This window comes from Nycticebus coucang, chromosome 12 (assembly GCF_027406575.1).
Source record: "Nycticebus coucang isolate mNycCou1 chromosome 12, mNycCou1.pri, whole genome shotgun sequence".
Classification (NCBI taxonomy): Eukaryota; Metazoa; Chordata; class Mammalia; order Primates; family Lorisidae; genus Nycticebus; species Nycticebus coucang.
In genome coordinates this window covers 82,850,472-82,873,190 of record NC_069791.1, presented here as the reverse complement: position 1 = coordinate 82,873,190, position 22,719 = coordinate 82,850,472, and the positions used below count along the sequence as shown (strand labels likewise).

General features: G+C 45.1%; 2 protein-coding genes across 6 annotated transcripts in view; one reads left to right on the top strand and one right to left on the bottom strand.

Moving 5' to 3' along the window:
* Window positions 1–1,461: 1,461 nt before the first annotated feature.
* NUPR1 (nuclear protein 1, transcriptional regulator) lies at window positions 1,462–19,492 on the bottom strand. The gene is made up of 6 exons (XM_053557038.1): window positions 19,391–19,492; window positions 18,618–18,722; window positions 18,438–18,539; window positions 2,542–2,734; window positions 2,085–2,234; window positions 1,462–1,762 (listed from the first exon to the last, which is right to left on the bottom strand). Exons 1-5 carry the CDS (start codon window positions 19,475–19,477, stop codon window positions 2,098–2,100), a joined length of 624 nt encoding a protein of 207 aa, XP_053413013.1. The 5' UTR covers window positions 19,478–19,492; the 3' UTR covers window positions 1,462–1,762; window positions 2,085–2,097.
* Window positions 18,421–22,719, top strand: part of SGF29 (SAGA complex associated factor 29) — a 32,531-nt gene continuing 28,232 nt past the window's right edge. Inside the window, exon 1 of one of the 5 annotated variants that reach the window (XM_053557030.1) lies at window positions 18,421–18,547. The gene's annotated coding sequence lies outside the window, so the exon portion shown is untranslated. Of the gene's footprint in view, window positions 18,548–21,577; window positions 21,753–21,951; window positions 22,010–22,719 lie in introns of those variants that run through there. The other 4 variants (XM_053557032.1, XM_053557031.1, XM_053557029.1 and 1 more) reach the window with 4 other exon arrangements.

Sequence of the window (22,719 nt, the reverse complement as noted above, 5' to 3'; positions counted from 1 at the left end):
GTTGCTGTGAGCTGTGTGAGGCCACGGCACTCTACCGAGGGCCATAAAGTGAGACTCTGTCTCTACAAAACAAAAAAACAAAAAAACCCTGCCCTTGCACAAGTTTTGGTTCCCACATGGCTAAGTAGTTAATTACTGTATGTCCCAACCACTTTAGTAACTTGGGTGTGGCCATGACTAAATTCAGAGCAGATGTGATGTATTCATTCTACTTTTAGATTTTGCCCTTAAAAATAAATAGGTGCAGCTTCCCCTGGTTTCTTTCCCCTCCCATTCCACAGACCGAGGTGCAGTTGTGATGGCAGGCACTGTGACAGCTATTTTGGACCTGAAAGTGAAAGCCACATTTTGAGTGGGGCCAAACAATGAGCTAATGATAGCTAGACTCCCCAACTTGTCATCTGAGCCGAGGAGTACTTACCCTAGGAGCTATTAAGTGAGAAATAACTTCCCATACTGTTTTGTTTGATTCTTCATTACAGCAGCCCAAACCTATATCTCAATCAATACATCTTCTTAGCTCCCACCACCTCCTTTGCCCCACATTCTTCTCAAATTCTTGTCCTGAGACTGCTAACACTGGATAAGAACCTTCCTCCCCAGCTGACCCCCTATTCCTGGCAGCTATCGTAGCATAGAGACCCACCTCATACTTAAGGACAATAAGAATCCTTGAATATGAACCCTGGGTAACTTAGGACAGGTCCCTTAACATTTTAAGTCTCAGTTGTGTCTATCTTGCACCAATAAGTAGCATTCCCTTCAAAATGTGGTTTTAGGCTGGACCTAGCGGCTCGTGCCTGTAATCCTAGCACTTTGAGAGGACAAGATGGAAGGATCACTTGAGGTCAGGATTTCAAGACCAGCCTGGGAACATAGTGAAACATAAAAGCATAAAAACATACAAAACATAAAAGCAATTAGCTGGGCATAGTGGTACATGCTCAAAGTCCCACCCAGCTACTTGGGAGGCTGAGGCAGGAGGATCACTTGAGCCCAAGAGTACAAGGCTGCAATGAGGTATGATCAAGCCACTATACTCAGCCTAGGGACAGAGCAAGACCCTATCTCTGAAAAAAAGGGGGGATTTGGTGGTTTTATATGAACAGGACATAATCAGTAAAAATGTGAGGTTTCATGAGCTGCACTGCAATGCAGAAACAAAGGAAATTCCTTTGTACCCCATAGGAGACCACAGAAATGTATGCACCAAAATACTGTATGTATATGCATACAAAGCAAAAACAAACAAACAAACAAAAAAAAAACAGCAAAGCACCACACAAACAAATCAAGCAACAGGTTCACAGCCTATGCCATACAAAACCAGGAACACTCCCTGTCCCAGATGCATACACCAAACACAAATACACACCAAAAATGCAAACACAGGCACATGCAGGCAGAACCATGCCCATACGAAAACACACAAAGAGCAGGGATCGAAACACACACATAAGCTGCAGCTGCTGTACTTTGTTTATTGTGGCAGCCACCAGGGAGAATTCCAGTTTCCTCGGTGGCTTTCTTTTCTGGGGGTGCCTTCCTGCCCCCACTTCTCAGTTCCCTGCCTCTTGCTTTCTATCTTGCTCTTTTGCTGGGATTGGTGGTGCTCCCTTGGCAGCCCCTCAGTGATTCAATCAGGTGGGGTAAGTCCTGGGGTAGGGGGTGGGGCAAGCAGGCCTGGATCCTATCCCCAGAGCTTCATTCCTCTGTAGTCCTGTCTCCATTGCTGGGTGTGGTGTCCGTGGTCTGGCCTCATCTGGGGGGAGAGAAAGCAGGCGATGAAAGGGACAGAGACCTGGGTTCTAATTCTGCCTCTCCCACTCGCTCTGTGACTCTAGGTAAGGACCTCTCTGGCTTCAGTTTATTTGCCTTTAAACCAATTTTTTTTTTTTTTTTTTGCAATTGGAGAGGTTCTACATTTTCCCTCTTTGCCCTGGTCACTAGGAAACTCAGACCCAAACATATACCTCATTTTACCATGTTGAAGCAGCTGTTCTTTGATCCCTCTTCCCTGCCCAACCACACACACTCAGTCTGTCCTCTCAAAGCAGAGCACTCGGGCCCCCCTGACTTCTCACCTCCAGCTCCATCTCAGCGCCGTGCCCCTCGCTTTTTTCTCTCTGAATTCTGGAGCTTGGTCACCAGCTTCCTCTCATGCCCGCCAGGGCTGGGGCGGTTGGTGTTGGTGGCAGCTTCTTTCTTGGTGCGACCTTTTCGGCCTCCACCTCCTGTAGCCAAGGTAGGAGTCAGAGGAGAAGTGGACAGAGGCCTCAGAGGAGAGGCAGGTGGTCAAGGCTGCAGGGGTGGAAAGAGCAAACAGACTAGGGGGGCACCATGGAGCACTGGGGTGTCATACTGCTGGCCAGCCGTTTCCCTATCTGTGGAATGAGGGACCCCAATGTGTGTGAGGTTATTAGAAGGGAGTGACCTGAGGGGTCAAGGGAACACACTGGCTAGAAAAGGGGAAGGCCTGGGGAGAAGCCCCAGAGGAGATAGGCAATGGAAGGACCAGGAAGGGAACAGAGTGTAACTTACCCAGGTAGGAATGGGTCAGGCTGTAGAGGTCATATTCATCCAGGCTAGGGTCCTCATCCTCGGGGCCTGCAGGCTGCCAGGAGGGGCTGTTTGCTTGCAGGAAGGTGACCATTGTGTCCGGCTTGCTCTCGCTGTCTCTCATCATCTTCCAAAACTTTGTATCTGGTTTCCTGACCAAGTGGCTCTCTTCTCCCTGTCCAATAGCCCCAATTTATAAGGCTCCTCCCCAGACCACAGTCTGGCTCCAGACCAGCAGGCCCCGTCTGATGCAATCTGGCCCTTGCCCAGTACCCAGCCCAGTAAACACCAGTCATGAGAGGAAGAGAGTCAGTCCTGTGAGTCCCAGCTCCCCCCTCACCTCCTCCCTCACCCAGCTGGGTGTTTTTCCACAGAGATCCCCGCCCCTTGGCAGAAGGAGGGAAGAAGCAGAATCTGGGTATAAACAGTCTTTGGGATCATGGCCAGCAGGCCACGTGCCCCTGTTGGGCCTGGGGTCATGGCCACACAGGTGAACCCCCACCCCAATTCTGGCTCAGATTCAAGACATAAAGGAGGGAAGAGGGGACCCTATGTGATGGATCAGTTGGTTTCCACCTCGTCACATGAAACATCCCTTTGGAATGGGATCCCAGAGAGGGAGGCTGTAGATTGGCTGAGTGCAGACTCTGGAGCCAGATGCCTACTTTCCTACTTCCTGTGACCATGTATGTGTCACTTCACCTCTCTGTGCCTTGGTTTCCTCCTCTATAAAGTGAGGATCATAATAATAATCTACCTATTAGGCTGGGGAGAGAATCAAATGAGCTAACACAAGTAAAAGGCATTTGTCACAGTGCCTGGTACAGAGTAAGAACTACACAAGGCTTAATCACATGGTTTCAAAACAACTCAATATATGGGCGGCACCTGTGGCTCAAGGAGTAGGGCTCTGGCCCTGTATACTGGAGGTGGCGGGTTCAAACCCAGCCCTGGCCAAAAACTGCAAAAAAAAACAAAACAAAGACTCAATATATTTCCCTCACTGTAATAGAAAGGAGACAGAAGAAGAAATTAATTTATTATAAAATAATAAGTATTTCAAGGCTTGGCATCTGTGGCTCGAGCAACTAAGGCGCCAGCCACATATACCTGAGCTGGCAGGTTCAAATCCAGCCTGGGCCCGCTGCACAATGATGGCTGCAACCAAAAAATGGCTGGCCATTGTGGCAGGCATCTGTAATCCAAGCTACTTGGGAGGCGGAGGCAGGAGAATCACTTGAGCCCAGGAGTTGGAGGTTGCTGTGAGCTGTGATGAGACAGTACTCTACCCAGGGTGACAGCTTGAGGGTCTGTCTCAAAAAAAAAAATAATAATACTAAGTATTGCAAAACATGGATTATAGGCAGAAAGCCTATATATGCCTTTACTTGAGCCATATTGGAAAGGCAAGCAGGAAATCTTTCTAATGACTTTCAGTGAGAGACCTGGATAGAACTCCATAAAATGGCCTCTGAGGCTGTAAATGCCTGAGAGACAAAGGCCCCAGGGGGCAGCTGCTTGCAAGCAAAACAGCTGCATATCTCAATGATCTCCTTTTTGTTTTTAGAGATGGATTGCTGCCCCCTGATGGTCATGTGAAAGGTGTGGTATTTAAGCAACCACTTCCGTTGAAGTTCTTATCTTTGTTTAAGGAAAGTATTTTAAGGCATGGTTTTAATTAAAAAGTTAAAAAAGTAGGGTGGTGCCTGTGGCTCAGTTGGTAAGGCGCTGGCCCCATATACCAAGTGTGGTGGATTCAAACCCGGCCCCAGCCGAACTGCAACAAAAAAATAGCTGGGTGTTGTGGCAGGTGCCTGTAGTCCCTGCTCTACCAGAGCTGAGGCAAGAGAATCGCTTCAGCCCAGGAGTTTGAGGTTGCTGTGAGCTGTGTGATGCCACGGCATTCTACCCAGGGTGACAGCTTGAGGCTCTGTCTCAAAAAAAAAAGTTAAAAAAGTCATCTTGTAGTGAGATCATGGAATGTGTATCAGTTAATCCATAAATTGATTAGGTGCCGGGCTCAGTTGAACCTGGTCCTGAGACCGATTTTGTAAGATCAAGTCATTGATTATTGATTGATGGTGTATGGGTGCAGTAGCGGGTATAAAAAGTGGTGGAGAATAAAGCAAGGTTGCTATGAGGGTGTAAGTGGTCCTCCTTATTACTCAAGACTATTTCATTGCAGGACTCATTTCTCTGCGTCACCGATCAATTGGGAGACTTTCACGCAACAATGGATACACTGAAGTAGAATACATAATGAGGTAAACAGATGTTTGTACCTACTTACTATGACTTAGCATGAATTTAAGGTTAATGTGAATGTAATAGGAATTCATATGATGTTTTTTCAACATGCTATTGCTGGCCTAAAAGGAATTAGTATAATTTTTTTTTTTAAGACATGTTCTTTCTGTCACTCAGGCTAGAGTGCAGTGTGATTCAAGGTTTATTGAAGCCTTATTTGTTGTAGTGAAAACAGGAAACAATCTAAGTGTGCATCAGTAGGTGACTAATCAGCACCCTTCTGTGACCAAGGGATATGCAGGAGTCACCAGCAACCTCAAACTGCTGGGCTCAAGTGATCCTCTTGCCTCAGCTTTCCAAGAACTGGGACTATAGGCACCTGCCACCATGCCTTGGCTAGAATTAATATGAATTTTAAGTTCAGAAAAGAAGACCATGAAGATGGAACATTCCACTCTTGCCTGAAGGATCTGGACCAAATGAATCACCATGGCCCAGAAAGATCATAGCTTTGGTTACCCACTCATTTTATCTGCTCTGCTCTATTGTGACAGGGAGGTAGATAGACAAAACTTTCCACTTCTTTTCCTTTTTAACTCTGGTTTCCAATGAAACAGACCCTTCTGAGCTCAGGACATACGTTAATTTTCTACTCACACCTCATTTTGCTGTAAGCCCAACGCTACCTAAACACCATCCTTCCCCCAAACCCTGTAACAACCCAATCTCATCCCATGTCTAACAAGAAGCCATACTTCTGCTTGTGTTGCTCCCTTGCCTGAACTAGAATTAAATTTAGCTTTTGTTTTCCTGATTTGGGTGATTCGTAAGTTCTTTAATACCCAGGAAATGAAAGTGAAGACAGAAGGACATGTGAATAAAAAGGATTTGGATGATAATAACAGACCAGAGGATAAGAGGAAAACAATCTTAAATAAAGGTAACACATCAAGACGTGAAGAAAATGAGGAGATAGGTGTTCTTGGATAGTGGTGGGCTTTACCACTGAGCACAGCATCAAAATAATTTTTCCATTGTGACATATAATGAGGTTAGGTTTGAGGCTCAGGTAATTATGAATAACCTTTTTACCTTCATGAATGTCTAGTGGCACTATTAAATACCATGCTGGGTGGAGGATAATACTTTACTATGTGGGAATGTCCCTCCCTTTCCCTTTCTGTACTGCCTTTCTGTACGGCTACTGTTACTGTGAGGACAAAAAACACCCCATGAATTCTCAAGATGCCACCAGGGTGACTAGCTGGGAGCCCTTGTGCATGCTTCTTTTGAGTTTCAGTTTGCTCATCTGAAAAGGCAGGATGATGACAGCACCCCCTGTGTGGAAGGCTTATCCCAGAACCATGGTATATATATATATATTTTTTTTAGACAGAGTCTCACTATTTTGCCCTCTGTAGAGTACTATAGCATCACAGCTCACAGCAACCTCCAACTCTTGGGCTTAAACAATTCTCTTGCCTCAGCCTCCCACGAAGCTGGGACTACAGACGTCCATCACAATGCCTGTCTAGGTTTTTAACCCATTCTTCAAAGAAGGAAAACCAAAGACCCAATTCTAGGGTTCATTCTAAGTTAGCACAGCTGGCCAAACACTGGCAAAGTTTTGGCCACTCTGTACGTGGAGGCACCTGTCAGGGATGCCTCCTCTCCTTCTCCCCTCCCTTCCTAAACAGTTAGTAATGCCTGCTTTGGACCAGGCCCATTGATGAGGACACAGAGAACTACCTGTGGCCTGTACCTTCTAGAAGCTCTGTGCAATTGAGGCAGGTCTTTAGCATGTCAGTACACTCTCCTGTCCAAAATACCACATCTCTCCAATTAGCCCTTACCCCATTAACCCGATTTTCTTGTACTTTCTCTATAGCATTCAGTTATCTCTAACCAAAGTGTCTTTTTTGTTTACTTTTCCATTATTTGTCCCCACTAAAATGCGACCACTGGTATAGTTCTGTTAGTGGGAGGAGTAGGCTCTAGAGCTGGGCTTCTGGGTCCAAAGCTTGGTTCTACCCCTTCATAGCTGCATGTCCTTAGACAAGTTATTCAGCTTCTCTGTGCCTTTATTTCAGTTGTAAAATGAGAATTAATAATAGTACCTACCTAGTAGGGTTGTTGTGAGACGTAAAAGACCAATTCTTCTAAAGGCGTAGTGTAGTGTCTTTAATTATTATCATTTTATCATTGTATCCTCAATGCCTGGTAGTCAGAGGTCAATAAATGACTAATTGAGAACATAAAGCCTTGCTAGGATCAGTATTGCTTGTTAAGCTATCTGATGCTCTGCTCTGAGGGAACTGAGAAGCTCAATCCTAGTCCAACAGAAGATCACAAAGACTCTGTGATTGTCTGCAATGGAGCTAGGGAAGGTCTTTCTAGCCTTGATCTTGTAGGTGCTGGAAGAAAGAAGCCTAGACCCTGGAGAGAGGGACAGGCAGAGTGAGTGTGGCCAAGAGAAAAGGAATTTCTGGGACCCATCTGGCAGGGACTCAAAAGGTGACTCAATGGGAAAAGAGGCATGTTTTCCTATCCTCTACCTTCCAGGTGTGTGTATAATCAGCCACAAGGAAGTTTATTTTCTTTCTGCTTATGATTATATCTTCATGACATTCTGGGAGGTTGCCAGGCATATCTATTACAACCTAGTACAAGCAGCCTGGAATAAACAGGGGGCTAAGGAGCCCTCAGGAGGGCCCCTAACCCAATTGGGTGTGGGGAGAGGATCAGGACAGACTTCACAGAGGAAGTGAAGTTTCAACAAAAATGGCTGGTTTTGGGAAAGACCAATTCCACCTAAATCCAGGAGTTAAACCTTCCAAATCAGGAATGCTTGGGCAAACCAAGGGATATGCAGGAGTCACTAGCTCCAAAGATCACGTTTCCTGGGCTAAAGGCAAGATGTGTAATCAACGTGGTGTATGTGTATATCAAGGGGACACAGAAGGCTAAATGAACTTAAATAAGATATATCTGTATGACCTCTCAGTCCCAGTCCAGAGAAACCCTCAAATATGGCAGATGCACTTAGAAATTTTGTTGGCTGTGTGATCTCATCATCTTGAATTTAAATGGATGCTGTCTTTAATGGATGGTTTGGAAATATTGATAAGATTTTGAAATGCACATACACCTCAATGTTGCAGTTCCACTTTTAGGAATCTCTTCTCCATGTTCTCTGGATGAGTAAAGAGGTATAAGGAAGTTTATTGAAGCCTTATTTGTTGTAGTGAAAACAGGAAACAACCTAAGTGTCCATCAGTAGGTGACTAATCAGCACCCTTCTGTGAAATACTCTGTGGCCATTCAGAACTCTGTAGAGATAAGCTCTAGTTCTGATGAGAAAGGTGTCCATAACTTATACATTGTTAAACGGAAAAGAGTGGCCTGCACAACACTATATGTACTATAATTCTATTTTGCATTCAGTTCGTTAAGATAATATAAATAACTATGAGTAATATATTCAGCATAATATAGGTGTCACATATTTCTCCTGGTAACTAAAAAAGACAGCCAGGTAAAATACAATAGTATAAGAATCTAGAATAATAGATTCCGGCACTGAGGTTCCAGTGGGATGCTGTTTGGCAGACAAGGCCATTTCCTACTTAGCCCCAGGGATGCTAACTCTAAAACAGTTCGTGAGGAGGCAACGATTTCTCTTCCAAGCAATTTGACAAGTACCAAAAGATTCTGGTTGCAAATACTTGAAGGATTAGGCAAGGGAAGAATTCAAAAGAAACGAAAGAGCCACAAAAAAAGATACAATCTGGATGATTACTCAAGGCAGTATGTAGCTGATTAGAAAAAAACACTTGCTTCAGCAAAATCTTTTTTTTTTTTTTTGTAGAGACAGAGTTTCACTTTATTGCCCCCGGTAGAGTGCCATGGCGTCACACAGCTCACAGCAACCTCCGACTCCTGGGCTTAGGCGATTCTCCTGCCTCAGCCTCCCGAGTAGCTGGGACTACAGGTGCCCACCACAACGTCCGGCTATTTTTTGGTTGCAGTTTGGCCAGGGCTGGGTTTGAACCCGCCACCCTCGGTATATGGGGCCGGCACCCTGCTCACTGAGCCACAGGCGCCGCCCAAAGAAGTGGCTTTCTTCTTCTTCTTCTTTTTTTTTTTTTTCTCTTTTTGTTGCAGTTTTTTGGCCGGGGCTGGGTTTGAACCTGCCACCTCTGGGCCGGTGCCCTAGTCCTTGAGCCACAGGCACTGCCCGCTTCAGCAAAATCTTAACTATAGGATTATCCTGAAGAACTTTCAAAATCTCCATGTATTTTGTTTTGTTTTGTTTTGTTTTGAGACTGAGTCTCAAGTTGTTGCCCTCAGTAGAGTGCTGTTGCATCTCGGCTCACAGCAACCTCAAACTCTTGGGTTGAAGGGATTCTCCTGCCTCTGCCTCCCAAGTAGCTGGGGAATTTAGGCACCTGCCACAACGCCTGGCTATTTTTTGGTTGTAGTTGTCATTGTTGTTTGGCAGGACTGGGCTGGATTCGAACCCGCCAGCTCTTGTGTACGTGGTTGGCGCAGTAGCCACTTGAGCTAGAGGTGCGGAGCCCATGTGTTTTGTTGAGTTTGGGTTTAACAATGGCAGCCCCAAACCAAGTCTTACAACATTGGTCAAAATGGTCAAGTCTTACAAATTTGGTCAAAATATCGGAAGATGGAGCCTAGTATGTCATAGAGAGCAAAGGAAAGCATCAAAATAACTGCCTCAGCACATAAAAACATACCTTTAGTGTTGAAAATGTTTCTTGAGGGCTGCACCTGTGGCTCAGTGAGCAGGGTGCCGGCCCCATATACCGAGGGTGGCGGGTTCAAACCCGACCCCGGCCGAACTGCAACAAAAAAATAGCCGGGCGCCTGTAGTCCCAGCTACTAGGGAGGCTGAGGCAGGAGAATCGCCTAAGCCCAGGAGTTGGAGGTTGCTGTGAGCTGTGTGACGCCACGGCACTCTACCGAGGGCAATAAAGTGAAACTCTGTCTCTACAAAAAAAAAAATAATAATAATAAAGAAAATGTTTCTTGATGTGACAGCAGTTTTTGCTTCTTTAAAAAAAGAAGCAGTTTTTGAAAGAAGCAAAACTGCTATTTAAAAAATGGCCTGGCTGGGTGCAGGGGCACATGCCAATAATCCTAGCACTCTGGGAGGCTGAGATGGGTAGATTACTTGAGCTCAGGAGTTCAAGACCAGCCTGAGCAAAAGGCAGACCTCATCTTTACTAAAAATAGAAAACTAGCTAGGTATTGTGGCAGGCACCCACAGTCCCAGCTACTCAGGAGGTTGAGGCAAGGGGATTGCTTGAGCCCAAGAGTTTGAGGTTGCTGTGAGCTAGGATGCATGTCACTCTACCCAGCTCACACAATGAGACTTTGTCTTTAAAAAAAAAAAAAAGGAAAGGCCGGTTAGTACAGGAAAAGATGCTCCAAACAGTTAATCATCAGAGAAATGAAAATCAAAACCACAATGAGACATCTCTTCATATCCACTAGAATAGCTATAATTAAAAAGGGTAAAGATGTGGAGAAATTGGAACCCTCATCATTTGCTGGTGGGAATATAAAATGGTGCAGCCACTTTGGAAAACAGACTATAAGTTTCTCAACAGGTTAAACACAGAGTTGCAATAGGATCCTAGCAACTCTACTCCTAGGTCTATAACCATTATTTGCCAATAAGAAGATATGAGGGGGGGCGGTGCCTGTGGCTCAGTGAGTAGGGCGCTGGCCCCATATGCCGAGAGTGGTGGGTTCAAACCCAGCCCCGGCCAAACTGCAACAACAAAAGAATAGCCGGGGCGTTGTGGCGGGTGCCTGTAGTCCCTGCTGCTCAGGAGGCTGAGGCAAGAGAATCACATAAGCCCAAGAGCTGGAGGTTGCTGTGAGCCGTGTGATGCCATGGTGCTCTACCGGGGGCAGTAAAGTGAGACTCTGTCTCTACAAAAAAAATAAATAAATAAATAAAAAGAAGAAAAGAGGGACCAATATATTCTATGCACGGGTGAACTGTGAAAATATTGTTCAGTGAAAGAAACCAATCACAAAATATCACAAATTATATTATTCCATTTATATGCTCCAGAATAAGCAGAAAAATGAGTGATTGCCTTATGCTGCAGGTAGAATAAAGATTTCCTTTCTGAGTGATGGCTAGATTGTGGTGTTGGTTGCAAAACTCTGAGTATAATCAAATCCATTGACTTGAACATTTTAAATGCATGGTATACAAAATGTATCTCAATAAAAGTGTTTGAGAAAACTATGAGATATAGGACTGGGGGTATGCTGACCCCTGGAAATACCCTGGAACTTTTTTAACAGATCCTTCTGCATTACCCTTCAGAGTTAATGAGGCATGCTCTTTAGGTATGTCATCATTTCTGAAAGCAGATTCTTCAAAAAGGTAACCACTGGGAATTTGCATCTTTGTTGGAAAGAGAAGAGAAATAGAAACCTAATTAGCACATTGACACTCTTACTAAAAAGAAGAGGGAAGACTTTAGGCAACTTCTGAATGAAACTTCTATGATTACCTTAATATCCACATGGAAAGAAGTAAAAAATCATTATGGCCGACTGTGAGAAGCAATAGCAGACCAAGTAAACATCGACAGAGAAATGGGGAAATCTGAACTGAAAATCTTGGCCAACAACTCAGGGCCCTTGCATCATAGCGATGTACCAGTCTGTGTGGGAGTTTTTAGCCAGTAAATAAATAACTATTGAAACCACCCTCCCGACTCACCTGATTTGGCTCCTAATGACTTTTTTCTTTACCAGATAAAAGGCAATATTGAAAGGAAGACATTTTGATGGCATTCATAACATTAAGGGTAATACAATAAGAACTCTGATGGCCGTTCCAGAGTTCCAAAAGAAGAGTTCCTAAATCGCTTTGAAGGGTGGACTAGGCAGTGGCATCAGTGTATAGCTACCCAAGAGTGACCATAGTGATATTCAGCAATAAGGTATCTAGCACTTTTTCCGGATTGTTAGACCTCGTATGGTGATGACCTAGAATGCCAGGGTACACCTTCACTTCCCAGAGCCTCAGAGTCTATAAGGCAAAATAATTCTATATACTCTTTCATAAGGGTAATTTACTAATTTGAAATGATTTCATAAGCCAATTTTCAGGTTTTTTTTTTTTTTTTTTTTCAACAGAGAAAGAGTTTAATATTGCAGATGCCAGGTAAGGATAATTTCTCAAATCCATCTCCCTGAGAATTTGGGAGGCAGGGTTTTAAAAGATATTTTGGGGGCAAAGTGTTAGGGAATTTGGTTTGCTGATTGGCTGGGGATGAACTTATAGGGTTGGGAGGCAGAAATCGTCTTCTTGTTCTGAGTCAGTTCTCAGGTCACAAGACTAGTTGAGTGGGTTTCTTGGTATGGGCTACTGGTCTGGTTGGAACAGTTTTAGCAAAATACAGGATCTGGAAGATATCTAAGATGGCCTTAGGTTTCACAAGGGTGATATTCTCCTCCTCCTCCTCCTTCTTCTAAGAAATTTATTTGGCTCATAGTTCTGGAGGCTGGGAAGTCCAAGGTCATCATACTGTAATCTGCTCAGCATCTGACGAGGGACTTTTTTTTGAGACAGAGTTTCACTTTATCACCCTGGGTAGAGTGCTGTGGTGTCATAGCTCACAGAAACCTCAAACTCCTGGGCTCAAGCGATTCACTTGCCTCACCCTCCCAAGTAGCTGGGACTATAGGTATCCACCACAATGCCTAGCTTTCTTTTTTTTTTTGGAGATGGGGGTCTTGCTCTTGCTCAGGCTGGTCTAGAACTTGTGAGTGCCAGGATTACAGGCATGAGCCATGGCACCCAGCCAAAAGGGTGATATTATTCTGTCATACAGGCTGGAGTACAATGGCATGATCATACCTCACTCAAACTCCTTGGCTCAAGCAATCCTCTTGCCTCAGCCTTCCAGGTAGATAAGGCCAAATACTGTATTTTTGATCAATCTTTGGTTGAAAAAAAATTCCTATATAAATGCACCCACATAGTTCAAATCCATGTTGTTCAAGGATCAACCTAAAATATACTTTCTTGGGTACATCAAACTCTTGGGCTTAAGTGATTCTCTTGCCTCAGCCTTCCAAGTAGCTGGGACTACAGGTGCCCACCACAACATCTGGGTATTATTTGTTGCAGTTGTCGTTGTTTAGCAGGCCTGGTCTGGGTTTGAACCTGTCTGCCTCAGTGTATGTGGCTGGCGTCCTAACCACTGAGCTACGGGTGCTGAGCCAACATATAACATTTATTGACCACTCATGGTGCCCCATCACCAGTGAACATTCTTCCTGTGGGGTAGCTCAAGGGGCCTCAGGGCACCCTTCTCCAGTCAGCTCCTCCTTGTGGGATAGCTCAGGGGGCCTCAGGGGGCCCCTCTCCAGTCAGCTCCTCCATGTTGGGCCTGGTCTGGGTCAAAGGCCCATGGAAGAGTTTTAAAGAGCATATGTGGACCAGGCAAGGTAGCTCATACGTATTATCCCAGAGCTTTAGGAGGCTGAGGCGGAGGATGGCTTGAACCCAGAAGGGTTCAGTGTTTGAGATTACAGTGAGCTCTGACGGCAGCACTGCAAACCAACCTGTAGGACAGAGTGAGACCCTATCTCTAAAAAAAGAAAAAGAAAGAAAGAAAAAGAACACATGTGGTTTTCAAGATGCAAATATCATGGACTCCAAGAAAACCTAAGTTGGAGTTTGTTTGTTTTTTTAAGTAGGTAAAACACTGAAAATTGAATTATCTTCTAGAAACCAAAATGACTGCAATGGACATACTTTTATCTTCATCTCTAAACAACAGTTTAATTTGCTGAAGTCTTGTTGTTTGGCTAAGTCTTGTTCAGCCTAAGAGATTTATTTCACAATTGATTTTTAGGTATGGAACCACAGTCATTCAGGGGTTGGCCACAATAGAACTGCTGGTGAAACACTTTATTCATCATGAAGTGATCTTTAGCAGTATTCTGGATTAGACAACAAATTACCTAAAAACTATACTCCTATTTGAATGTTAAACTTTTGTTCTTAAGATTTAATTTTCAGATGTTTGAATATTCTGTTTATATATTTGAACTATAATAAGCCAATCCTGGGTGGCACCTGTGGCTCAGTGAGTAGGGCGCTGGCCCCATATACCGAGGGTGGCGGGTTCAAACCCAGCCCCGGCTGAACTGCAACCAGAAAATGGCCGGGTGCTGTGGCGGCTACCTGTAGTCTCAGCTGCTCGGGAGGCTGAGGCAGAAGAATTGCGGAAGCCCAAGAGCTGGAGGTTGCTGTGAGTCCTGTGACATCATGGCACTCTACCGAGGGCGGTAAAGTGAGACTCTGTCTCTACAAAAAAAAAAGTCAATCCTTTTATATTAAAAAAAGTAGGATAGGGCTTGGCGCCCATTTCTCAGTGGTTAGGGTGCTGGCCACATACTCTGAGGCAGGTGGGTTCTTGCCCAGCCTAGGCCTGCTAAACAACAATGACAACTGCAGCTCGGCGCCTGTGGCTCAAGCGGCTAAGGCACCAGCTGCATAAACCTGAGCTGGAGGGTTCAAATCCAGCCTGGGCCCGCCAAACAACAATGATGGCTGCAACAAAAAAATAGCCGGGCATTGTGGTGGGTGCCTGTAGTCCCAGCTACTTGGGAGGTGGAGGCAGGAGAATCGCTTGAGCCCAGGATTTGGAGGTTGCTGTGAGCTGTGATGCCACAGCACTCTACCCAGAGTGACAGCTTGAGGCTCTGTCTCAAAAGAAAAAAAAAAAAACAATGACAACTGCAACAAAAATATAGCTGGGCATTGTGGTGGGCACCTGTAGTTCCAGCTACTTGGGAGGCTGAGACAAGAGAATTGCTTAAGTCCAAGAGTTTGAGGTTGCTTTGAGCTGTGATACTATAGCACTCTACTGAGCAAAGTGAGACTTGGTCCTGAATAAAAAAAAGTAGAATAATAAATTCTATTACTGGAATTCTCCCTACATATCAGCAAACCTACCCCCATTTTACAGATGAGGAAACTAAACCTCATTTAACAGAAAAGGAAAATGAGGACCCGAGCAGCCAGTATTCTCCCATCTACAAATGTTTAGGGTACTTCCCATAAGCCAGTCATGTGCTTGGTGCTGGGTAATAAAAGTAAACAGAACATAGTACATGTACTCTAGGCACTCGTAGATAAGATAGTGGATGGTGGTGTCCAACAAGCAGAAAATTATCAAGCAGTTTAGTAAGTAATGTGAGAAAAATACGTTCAAGCTGCAGATGTACCTAATCCAGGTTTAGAGCATCTCCCAGCAGGGGTCCTCAAACTACGGCCCCGTGGGCCACATGCACCGGTGTGACTGTATTTGTTCCCGTTTTGTTTTTTTACTTCAAAATATGTGCAGTGTGCGTAGGAATTTGTAAGACTTTTTTCCTTTTTTTTATTGTTTTATTTATTTATTTATTTATTTTGCAGTTTTGGCCAGGGCCAGGCTTGAGCCCGCTACCCCCGGTATATGGGGCAGGTGCGCTACTCCTTGAGCCACAGGCGCCGCCCCGTGCATAGGAATTTGTTCATAGATTTTTTTTTTTAACTATAGTCTGGTCCTCCAATGGTCTGAGGGACAGTGAACTGGCCCCCTGTTTAAAAATTGAGGACCTCTGTCCCAGAGAACCCTGATGTGTGAGCTGACCTGGGAGGGATAAGCAGAAGTATTATAGACCAGGAGGTCCCAAAACAGTGTCCCAGGAAGAAAGGTAAAGGAGAGCATACTGCATTTAGTTAACCAAAAAAGTACAAGGGGATTCTAGTGGTAGGCTTAGGAGTCAATAGCTTCCTGACCCCTAGTTCAATGCTATGTTTATTATTATTTGTTCACCAGCAACATACATTTATTATAGAACAAAAGTACATAAACTACAGGGAAAATAAATCTCGAGAGTGAGATGGGTCCCTCTGGGTGAGTAGAGACCCAGAGCTATGTTTAAAACACTTCCTGTTTCATTACATCTATTGACACAGCATATTTAGCACTCTACTGAGCATGACAGAAAAAAGGAAAAAGGAAACACAGATGGCCTAGTGCTCACCCAGGTGTAGACATTTATTTTTTAATTTTTTTGGCTGGGGCCGGGTTTGAACCCATCATCCGTGGTATATGGGGCCGGCGCCCTATTCCTTGAACCACAGGCACCCCCCCGCCACATGTAGACATTTAGATTTTCCAAACCCTCTTGCTTAAAACGTCTCCTTACAGAGATAGTTACTTCATACAACAGTTTTTCCTTTAAGCTAAACTTTTTGTAGCAATTGGGTCATGCCATAAACCTCCTAAATATCTGGAAGGGATTTAAGGAAACATTTTGTGTGGGATGGGCAGCAGAAGGCATACAGGCCTGAGTGCAAACAATAAAGGAGTTACTGTATAGAGAACTTAATAATAATTAAATGGATCCAAATAATTGTGCTTTTTATTATCACTCTCAATTCTCAACTGCTCCTATGGAACTGCACTTAGTAATACCTGCACACTCATAAAAACCAGAACTCAAACAGGCTTTAGAAATATCAGTGATATCCATATTAGCAATCAATTCAACTCCTCTCACCATATTTTCTGTATTCAATTTCTTTTTTTTTTTTTTTTTCGCAGTTTTTGGCTGGAGCTGGGTTTGAACCCACCACCTCTGGCATATGGGGCTGGTGCCCTACTCCTTTGAGCCAAGGGGCCCCCCTCAATTTTTTTTTTTTTTGGAGACAGAGTCTCAAGCTGTCACCGGGAGAGTAAGGCAACAGGTAGAGTGCCATAATGTCACAGCTCACAGCAACCTCCAACTCTTGAGCTTAAGTGATTCTTTTGCCTCAGCCTCCCAAGTAGCTGGGACTACAGGCGCCCGCCACAACACCTGGCTATTTTTTGTTGCAGTTTGGCCGGGTCCGGGTTCGAAACCGCCACCCTTGGTATATGGGGCTGGTGCCCTACTCACTGAGCACAGGTACCGCCGAATTTATTTATTTACTTATTAATTTATTTGCAGTTTTTGGCCGGGGCTGGGTTTGAAACTGCCACCTCTGGCATATGGAGCCGGCACCCTACTCTTTGAGCCACAGGCGCCACCCAATTTTTTTTTTTTTTTAGACAGAGTATTGCTCTGTTGCCTGGGCTAGAGTGCCGTGGTTGCCATGGTTGTCATAGCTTGCTAAAACCTCAAACACCTGGGTTCAAGCTATCTGCCTGTCTCAGTCTCTCAGTAACTACAGATGCATGTCACCAGGCCTGGCTAATTTTCTATTTTTATTGTGTGTGTACGGAACTTGCTCTTGATCAGGTTGGTCTGTAACTCCTGAGCTGAAGAGAGCCACCTTCCTCTTCTTTCCAGAGTGCTAAGGTTACAGACATGAGCCACCACCCCTGCTTTTCCTTTTGTAAATATAGTTTGGCTAGTCAAGATCATACACATAAGTCTGTCTTCCTAAAAACATGCTATTAAATAGCCCGGCTGGCCGGCGCCTGTAGTCCCAGCTGCTTGGGAGGCTGAGGCAAGAGAATCACATAAGCCCAAGAGCTGGAGGTTGCTGTGAGCCGTGTAATGCCACGGCACTCTACCAAGGGCAGTAAAGTGAGACTCTGTCTCTACAAAAAAAAAAATAATAAATTAATAAATTAAAAAAACATGCTATTTAGCTCTAATGAAGATTCATCTCAAGTCTCAAATCCGTTTCCAGCTGGAGTCACTGGCTCTGATGTCCGCTGCTGTCGTTTCGGTCTTCCCAGATTCACCCAGCTGTAGTCACAGGCATCTTTTCCACTGGATCATCAGGCATGTGCCTTGTGGGGTCAACGCCATAGGGTCTTTAATGACTAGCTGTACGCAGAAAAACCAGGTGGGCCGCTGGGTGTGGTGGCTTACACCTATAATCCTAGCACTCCGGGAGGGCAAGGCTGGTGGACTGCCTGAGCTCACAGGTTCGATACTAGCCTGAGCCAGAGCGAGACCCCACTCTAAAAAAAGCCCGGTGCTGTGGCAGGCGCTTGTAGTCCCAGCTACTCCGGAGGTTGAGGCAAGAGAATTGATTGAGCCTAAGAGTTTGAGGTTACAGTGAGCTATGATGCCAGGGCACTCTACCAAGAGCAACAAAGTGAAACTGTCTCAAAAAAACAAAAACAGGCGGACGACATCACATTGTAACTTTTGGTGAAGGCCTTCTGGGCAGGACAATAATTCAGGTTTCATGTTACCTAGTTGACTTTCTGTTCGCGGACGGTCCGCTCCTACGGCCGGCGGTTGTGGAGTGCTGATCTTCAAAGGTGGAGTTCTGAGGCTGGCTGCTAGGGGTCGGCTAGGGTGATCTGTGAGCTCTCTTAGCAGTTTGTCCAATCTGAAACATCAGGGCATGCTCATAGAGAAAATGCATTTATTCTCTTGCAGAGCGAGAGCGCCTTCCTGGCCGTTCACCCCGCCCGCGCCGGTTGGGCACTGTTTGGAGTGCTGGAGCCGCTGGGGGGCTCGCTGCGTGGCGGGTGCAGACTTGGCGCCCCAGCCTTTGCCCCCGGGCCAAGGACAGCGCCCCCCACCCCCACCCCCCCGAGGCCTCAAAACACAGGGCCACTCGGAGGGAAACGTACCTCGACATCGCCTGTTCGCCCGCCCAGCCGCGCGTGAGAGTGAGCCAGAGCTTGACGCAGCCCTGCACTGCCCAGAAGCAAGAGGCCGCGCAATCGGTGATTCTATTTTTGTAAGAAATTTTATTTTAGTTATTGAAAATAAAAGGTGGACCTGGGCAATAAGTTGTGCACCAAACTCACCATAGCGGTTATATCCAAGGTGGGATCATGGCGAATTTTTACTCCCTGTATCATAAGTTCTATTAATAGATCCTTGCAATGTTTGGTTTCCCCCGCAATGTATATCTAGTTTATAAGCAGAAAAAAGGCAACGTTTAAGAGTTAATGTATTGCATCATTAGCTTCCCTTGGATTCCCTGAATACTATGCCACCTTCTGGCCATGAAAAGGCTTCTTCTGTATCTGTCTAGAACAAAAACCATTAAATCATGAATAGTTCGTTTCCTTCACCTGCAGCCCGTTGGAGGTCAGATCACGTGGGAGAGACTTTTGTTTTCTTCAAATGGGTGATGAGTGGGCATGAACAGGGACAAGGTGAAAGATGCTAGCTGGCTTTGCTAGAAGGTGCCAGAAGCCCCCAAGCAAGTCCATATAATCCTAGCCCTCTGGGATGCAGAGGCAGGAGGATCTCTTGAGCTTGGGAGTTTAAGACCAACCTAAAAAATAGCAAGATCCAGTCAATTAGCTGGGCAAGGTGTTGGGCGCCTATAGTCCCAGCTACTTGGGAGGCTGAGTTAGAAGGATCCCTGTGGTATTGTATTAGCCAGTAGTTGGAGGCAATTTAGAGGTCCATCATGAAATATGGGTGCCCACGTTGAAATACTAGACAGTTGTTCTAAGTCATAGGCTAAGTGTACATACAAGGATGGGTCTTCAAAGTACAGTGCTGAGAGAAAAACAAAAAAGAAATGGAAGGCTTATAGCACACATTTAGGTAAATTGAAAATACATACATGTAGGAGACTGAGCACCAGGCTTGTAGAAGTGGTCACTGGCTCTAGAGGGAGGCGCTGGGAGCAGGACAATCTCCTAGCCAGCATAGAGATGTTTTGCAGCCTGGAGACAAGCCCTGAAGCAACTGCATGCAGTCACTTCTTACCAAGCAGGAGTTCAACCTTGAGCATTTGTGGTGCAACAGGGTGGGAGTCGTGGGGAAAGAGCACATAGCAATCATTAAGCACGTAGTACTTATGCATGGGGCCCCCACACCTGTTGTATAATGCTTCAATAAAAGGCTACAGCAGAGGTTACTCTGGGCTGCCCTGCATCTATGGGAAGTCCACCTCCTACAAGCATGTACTTATAATATGTGTCCTGGCTGTTTTATTTGCGTGGTGATGGGGTGCCACAGTGGGCACTGACACATACACACCAAACAGTACGTTTTACCAGGACATTTCCACTCTATTGGTGAAAGGGGGAGAGATGGAGAAATGGGTTAAAAGGACATAATTATATAAAAGAAGAGAGAGACAGTGAAGAGCCCAAAGATGAGAGTGTGTCATAAAATAGAAAGGAGTAACTCAAGCTCAGGACCTGGGATTTAGAAAAGCTTTTGCACTATTTTAGGCAAGGTGCCTCTACCTTGAACTATAGTGGATGTGATAAAGAAGGAAAGTAGGTCGATTGTGTTATGTGAATGAATATGTGTAAAGCATTTTCACAGTGTAAGTGTCCAGCAAACGTTTTTATATTGCAGACATTTAGTGGTAGAATGAATATGGAAGGGGAGGGAAAAGGTGAGGTCAAGGATAACCCCTACTACTGGCCAGGGACATTGTGTTGAGTAAGGAAATAAGATCTGAGGTAAGGAAATGAGATCTGAGGATAGATTATTCTTTTGAGAAATTTGTATGTGAAAAGGGAAGACCAAGCAATCCCTTGCATGTGGGCAACACTCCTAAACACCTTTAAAAATTAATCAAGAAGGCGGGCAGAGCCTCAGCCTGTAATCCTAGCACTCTGGGAGGCCAAGGTGGGTGGATTGCCTGAGCTCATGGGTGAGAGACCAGCCAGAGCCAGAGCCAGACCCCATCTCTAAAAAATAGCTGTGAGCTATGATGCCATACCACTCTACCAAGGGCAACAAATGAGACTCTGTCTCAAAAATAAATAAGGTGGTGCCTGTGGCTCAAAGGAGGAGGGCACTGGCCCCATATACCAGAGGTGATGGGTTCAAACCCAGCCCCGGGCCAAAAGTAAAGAAAAACTAACTAAATAAATAAATATTAATCAAGAAAAATCGGAAATTTGAAGATGAATTTAAAAGCGATTATAAACCCCAAATTGATATTTGGCATTCAGGAGAAATACCTCGTAAGAACTTTACAAATGCAACATTTGTGAAATACCTCATAGATTAATCTTTACAAAATGCAGGATGTTCGACTGAGATTCTGCAGATGGTCTTGTCATTCATTGAGCTAGAGACAAAAAAAGAAGTGCAAGCTTGATGGAACAAAGCGATGCGCTAATTTGGGGGCTGAAATGGTTTCTGTGTTAAGGCCCTGTGCTTCTCTAATGAATAGGAAAAAATTATTGAAGGTCAGTCATGTGCCAGGCACTATGCTAGGTACTAGAAACATGTAAGTAAATAAAACCGATGATCCTGGACCCTGACCTCAAACAGATTGCACGTGTATTAAATAATCAACCAATAAATAAATAATTATAGGTCTACGTAAGAAATTATAGGATACTAGGATAGTCTTCAATAAGTACCATCGTAGCTAAATGTTGCATGCCCACATCCCTTTAATATTTTTCCTGGGAGATTCCCTAAAAGTGCGATTTCTGTGTCTAAAGGTCTGTTTATAATTAATTTTTCATTTTTAAAAATAGACTTTATTTTTTAGAGCAGTTTCAAGTTCCCGGCAAAATTAAGCAGAGTTCCCGTATACCCCTGGGCCCTTCCCTCCCCCGCCCCCCAGCGAACAACAGTCTGTACGCTTTTAAGTTTTTCTGCTTTTTGTTTACGTAGAGGCCTTGCGGGGGTTGGGGGGTGGGAATGGAAAAAGATACTGAAAACTCCCTGAGCATCGAGGTTTCGGGCAAGAATCTGGAGCAGTGCTCCAAAGTAAAAACTACATTTCCCAGGGGGCAGCGCGGAACGGCACACACGACCGACTGCGCATGCTACAGGGAATGCTTCGCGCTCTTGCCTCGCTCATAAAAGGGAAAAAAGCGCGTGTGGTTCTTGACGTGCCGCGAATCTTCGAACGTGGCCATCCAGAAACTCTGAAAAAAGCGTTCGAGGAACGCGCCTGCCCCGCCGTTGCAATTCCAGCACAACGAGCTTGTTTTGTTCGGGATGCGGTAGGTGGGGATGGTTCGTGGCCTGGGATCTCCGGAGAAGCGCGAGAGCGAAGCCCCTATGGCCTTTTCTCCCGGTTTTCCCCTTTAGCTGCAGCAGCTCGCCAGGGGCTATGCGCACGCGCCCTGGGCGGCAAGGGGCGGGGTTCACGGAGGGAGGCTCCGCGCTCGGCAGTCTTCGGATCTGCGCGTGCGCCCTTCGGTCCGGAGCTGGGGTGGGAAACCGCAGCAGGAGGAGCTTGGCGAGGTGGCGGCGGCAGGTGGGATGCTCAGCCCAGGGTCCAGAAGACTTGGGAATGAATTTATAAGGGGAAATATTTCTGAATAAGGCTTGGAATTCTAGCACTTGTTATTATTTGCTCAAGATAATGGTGCCCATCTTAAGACAGCAAAACCTCATTCACCTTCCAGATAACTTCATTTGTCTGTTTGCTGCTAGTGGCTTCAGTCTATACTCAGGAGTACTTTTCATCCTCACGGTCTGTTTTGAACCCGCTCCATTCAGTCGTCCCCGGCACTTGGCTGAACCAGTTCTATCAACGCCACCAAATTTAGTGTTATCAATCCTGTAGTCGTATTTGATATAGTTGTTCACTGCTCCTTGAAACACTTTCTTCATTTGGTTTCGTGAATACTCTTTTCCTTATCTGTGCTTTTTCTGATCTCTCCTCTGCTGATTCTTGCTCTTCTTCCTTATCGTTAATGGCTGTACTACTCCAAGTCTTAATCTTTTATCTCTTTTCTGTCCCTATCACTGCCTAGCTGTTATCCATTTCACACTTTAACCTAAAGAGTTTCACGGTGCCTGTGAATAGCCACATCAGTCCAGCCTAAGCTACGTAGCAAGACTTAGTTTCTTTACCAAAAAAGGGGACAAAATTACGATAAACTTAGCTTAAAGACCTCAATTGGGTTTATTTTTTATTTATGCAAATTGAAACAAAACAAGTAACAAAGAGTGTGTTAGTCA

Excerpts from the sequence above, each read along its gene's own strand:
- NUPR1 (XM_053557038.1), bottom strand. The coding sequence starts at position 19,477 with ATGCTGGCTAGGAGATTGTCCTGCTCCCAGCGCCTCCCTCTAGAGCCA. Across the intron at positions 18,540-18,617 it reads CCTTGGATATAACCGCTATG|AATCACCGATTGCGCGGCCT; the intron begins GTGAGTTTGGTG and ends TTACAAAAATAG. Across the intron at positions 2,735-18,437 it reads GGCGAACAGGCGATGTCGAG|GGAGAAGAGAGCCACTTGGT; the intron begins GTACGTTTCCCT and ends GCTATTGGACAG.